Source organism: Brachyhypopomus gauderio, chromosome 18, assembly GCF_052324685.1.
Source record: "Brachyhypopomus gauderio isolate BG-103 chromosome 18, BGAUD_0.2, whole genome shotgun sequence".
Taxonomy (NCBI): domain Eukaryota; kingdom Metazoa; phylum Chordata; class Actinopteri; order Gymnotiformes; family Hypopomidae; genus Brachyhypopomus; species Brachyhypopomus gauderio.
The window spans coordinates 14,557,939-14,562,750 of NC_135228.1; the positions used below are offsets into that span (position 1 = coordinate 14,557,939).

General features: G+C 40.6%; 1 protein-coding gene across 1 annotated transcript; it reads right to left on the reverse strand.

Annotated features, from left to right (window-relative positions):
- Positions 1-275: 275 nt before the first annotated feature.
- Positions 276-2,901, reverse strand: eif4ebp3 (eukaryotic translation initiation factor 4E binding protein 3). The gene is made up of 3 exons (XM_076980571.1): positions 2,580-2,901; positions 1,325-1,492; positions 276-801 (listed from the first exon to the last, which is right to left on the reverse strand). The coding sequence occupies exons 1-3, from the start codon at positions 2,710-2,712 to the stop codon at positions 770-772; spliced, it is 333 nt and encodes a 110-aa protein (XP_076836686.1). The 5' UTR covers positions 2,713-2,901; the 3' UTR covers positions 276-769.
- Between the last annotated feature and the right edge of the window lie 1,911 nt (positions 2,902-4,812).

Genomic DNA, 4,812 nt, shown 5'->3' on the forward strand with positions numbered 1-4,812 from the left:
GGAAAAAATGGGCTGTTTTAGAAAGACATTGTAGGTCATGGCGACGGGAGTATAATTATTTAAAAAACAATATCTAGAGAAGACAGCCCAGCACTGTTTCAGACATGTTACATTTCATCCCGAGGGAATTATGGGCAAAACACCAACAGTCTCGTCTCAGTCGGAGGGAAAGATCACTTTATGCTTTACAAACAGGTTTGTCATTAATGATGATATTAAGAAGCCACACCGCTCAATCATTTTAAAGAATGAAATAAGAGTTAATGACAAGTACAGACAATTACGCTTTGGTTTTATTTGGCTGTCTTCCTGTCCCATTGAAGTGAACATATAAAATGTTTATATTAAAGTTCAGTACAAGGTACCGTCTTAACTGACCCTAATAACAACTCCTTATCTTCGAACACTGAAGAACCAAAACAAACAAATGCTACATTGGTACAATTCCAAGTCAGTAAAAAATAAAGTTAATTGCATATACGTTTGTCAAACTTTTCAGATGAATGAAAGAAACATGGAGGGCACAGTAACGGGACAGCAGCACTGCCCCTCCCATTAACGGAGGCAACTCAGTTACTGACACACACTCACCAACCTCAAAATACTACTCCTCATCTCAAACTCCCCTAGGCATTTCATTATTCAACATTCTTTTAAAAAATGAGACATGGAGACATGACAAAAGAAGGACCCCATGGATTCTCGGATTGGGAGCACTGGCAGAAAAAGCTGCGACAGACGATTTCTCCATAGGAGCTGCGTGGCAGGTTCAGATGTCCATCACAAACTGGCTGTCATCAGCTGTGGTGGAAAGAATGGGGTGAATGAGTTCAGACACAAAGAGACTGACACACACACACACAAATACAGAATGAGTCACACTCCACACGTGGTGTAAGGTACACAGCAACAAGCTGCCTTCTGGACGGGGAAAAGCTGGCTGGGAGACTAGATCAGAGGCATTTGTGTTTGCTTTTCTTGTTAAACAGTTGCGTACAGTCTCCTTGAAATGTGACCTTATGATAAAAAGGCAAAGGCAAATTCTAGCTGGACGCTTTGCCTCAAAGATTAGAATTTTGTAGCACTTTGACATCAAAACTTATTTGAGAAGCATGTATCAATTTTTTTATATAGTAAAAGCAATAAAGAAGTCTACGCTAACTGCCAAGAAAAAAAAAAACCCAACATGCCAGAACGCATTCCTCGAGTTTTCCTTGAAGCTCTGCGTTTGGAAACTGACTGTGGCGCGAACATGGTGATCTGTGTGCGAGGGGAATTAGGTGCGTGAAGACGTCCGAGAGAAGGAGAAGGAGAGGAGCCTCACCAGACAGCTCCTGGCGGCCCTCCTCCTGCATCTCCTGCAGGCTGGCCAGAGGGTGTGCGGAGGGCATGGTGACCCCTGGAATGTGGGGGAGGCAGCACGGCGGGGTGCGTGCGATCGGGGAGTTGCGGCACTCCAGAAGAAACTTCCTGTCGTAGATGATTCTGGTTCCTGGAAGAAAGGTGTCGTCGTGGTCAAAAAGGCCAGTACACAGCAGGCTCTCAAAGACCGTGCCTGGGACCGCTGGCCAGAGCTCGCAGGGTCCTTGGCCTTGATATACTCCCTCGTCCTATTCCAGTGCTTGGGCAGTGTTCAGTTGAAGGATGCAGAAAAACATGTTATGCAATATATGTGACATGATTGGTGAGTTAATGTAAATGGGTGGGGAGAGAAGGGGGGGGGGGTAATAGTGGGGTGTTACACAGGAGAGCACTCAAGTACCATAAGGGGGGGGGGGGGGGGGTAATATTGGGGTGTTACACAGGACAGCATTCAAGTACCATAAGGGGGGGGGGGGGGTAATATTGGGGTGTTACACAGGACAGCACTCAAGTACCATAAGTACAGGAAAGCACTCAAGTACCATAAGTACAGGAAAGTACAAGTTGTTCCTGTTTACATGCTCCATGTTTGCCTCTTAAAACACAACATGAAAGCTTACTTGTAGCACACAGAACCAGAGGGAGGACTACTGATCTAAAATCAGTCTCCAAAATCATAATGACTAATGTTTATGGAGTAAAAAAAAAAAACCTGTCACACATCAGCTAGCTTTATACAAGAGTCTCCTCTTTCTTTCAACTAAGACAAACGCATGTGAACCCACGAATCTGCCTACACAATACTAGCTCAACTCAGTCTTATATTGAGCTTTGTGGTGTTTGAATGCTACTGCAGGCCTGTGCTCCTCTTAGCTGACCCTACACAGATCCAGAAAGAATGACAAGGATTGAAAACTGGAAACAAAAACATTGTGCCTTGTTAGTTAAAGCTGCACCTCTGTTTACATATAGGAAGGACGTTTCTGGGCATAGTTAATTGGAATGGTCTCAGAATATGTGAGAAATGTTTACAGGAGCAGCATCTCATTTCCCTTTTTGTGTTTAGACCCTGGATTGACATTTGCACTCCAAGTAACAGTGGTAGTTTTGTATGGCAATGGTTTATTTATTCAAAATACACTGGCATCATGACTGCATGATACTACACTGTGTTGATTCTGAAAATGAAGACTGAGAAGAGTGAAAGGCAGACTCACCTCCAGGTGTGGTTGAGAAGACGGTGCCTCCTGGAGTCTGGCTGTAGGGTTCGGGCAGGGGAGACCAGTGTTTTGCGTCTAAGGCACGGCTAGGAATGGGGCAGCATGACGACGCTTCGCAGGTAGTCGACATCACTAACACTGTTGAAGAAGCTGAGGTGGTTACTTAAAGTTACAAAAAAAGATTCAAGCTTTTTATTCTTGAGCGATGTATCTACAAACGTCTTTATACTGCAAGTTTCAAAGTTTAAAGTAGTCCACGGTGTGCGAAACCAGAAAACAGCTCAGCACGCGCACGTGTTATTGAAACATGTTTTGAGGGGAGGAGCCTAATTTACATATTCCGAGATGATGTCATATCTTTACGTGTGTGGAGTGCCGCGTCACCTACATGACGGCAGTTCTGCCCATTTACCTGTATACTTTCGCCTTTGCGAAAACTGGTGAATTAAGTGAATCAATTGCTTTCGTTTCGGTACAACGATGAAGTATAACCAAACTTGTATTTTAAATTACACAACAATAATTTTGCTTAGAAAAAAGTTCATTATGCATTTTTCACTCTGAATCCAAATTTGTTTTGTAATGTATAAGACATATTTTCCCTCGGTATGGTATAGTATGGTGGCTGTACCAAAAAAGTGGATACCCCATAGGCAGACTGTAGACACTCAGGATGGATGTGCCTGTGGTCAAATATAGGCAAAAAACATTGTGCATCTTACAAAAACGTTTGCTCATACTTTAAGCATAACAACCATAAATAATTAATAAAAATGTGTATATATAATTAATGGAAATGAAATCGCCGTCACTTAAGACCATACTTGGCAGAAATATTCTTAAAATGGATTCGAAACAAGCGCAAAAATGTACAGTACGGTGCACTTATTTAGGTTTGTAAAGCAAAAAAAAAAAAGTTAAATGTGGTGTCCGGTGGAAGTCGTGTACGTAAAAGTCAGCAAAAAGAGCAAAGACACCTGAACAGTCCAGTTCTTCGGTTCTTTCTGGGTCATTTTAATTATATGAAGATTTCAATAAAATCTACTAGTTACACAAAGGTTCCGCTCACTGAGCGTGGTAGCAGGGGACTATAAAAGCAAGAACTCCCGGTACCTGTTCATCATTTTAAAAGTTGATTTCACAGTTCAGCAGATCACGATTTTCATAAGCCGTGCCTTCACAATTACTTGTGCTTGGGTAGTTTTCCACGCAGCCGTAGTCAAAACCGCTACATTTATAATAAAATGTCAATTTCCACAAAGGATCTTTCCATGTTACTAATTTATATCGGCCTATTAAGCTCATTATTTGCAGACTAATCTAGCGACCCAGGTTACCAAGGACAAATTCCATACAGCAGTTTGAATGGACTATTGTAATTGTATTGACTATTGTAGAGTCGTTTTCCTTTTCTGAAACTTGGGTGTAAAATATTATTTTAAGTGGTAAATTCAAATATACGTCAAGTGTTCTTTTGCTTTCCATCACGAGCACTTGGACTCAAAATCAAATAAACATCCACATCAATCACTTTTACATTCCGGCAAATAATTTAGTTTTTTAATTCCACCACTCGAGCTTTTTATTTAATCTTATCCGATATTTATCTGACATTCATGGTCTCATATTGACGAGCAAACAACTCTTACACTTTACACGAAACATTTACTTTTACTGAAAGATTTGTGACCTAAAGAAGAGCTTACACGGTCAACAAATCTCAGTGTAGTTGCTTTAACTTCTATTAACCATTTGATGCATTTTATATTCACATCTTAGAATAATTTATTTTTACTGAAGAAAGCCATGCATAAAATGCAAAAATATATCCTCACTTTTTAGTTAGTCATCTTGTCCACGAGTCAGTTGAACAATCTCAGAGGTATGTTCTGTTATTATTTTTTTTTTTTGCTGCATATAAATGTTAAGGGAATATTTTTTTCTATGAAAGGAAAAATCAGTAGTCATTACATAAATAACCTATTACAACACCTGCACTGGTGTTTATATTTTTCGTGATACTTTCTTGAATTACCCTTTCCCCTAAAATACATCTAGGTTGCCATGATCTGGACTTTAAACGTGTGACAATAGCACCCCCTGTCGGCGTATGAAGTTTGTTATGAACCCTAACTTGCATAGATGGAACCCGTGGAACATTGATAAGTGGTACATTTTGACAATCATTCATCTAGTTGATATCCACAATATAGGTACGACACCACCCAGA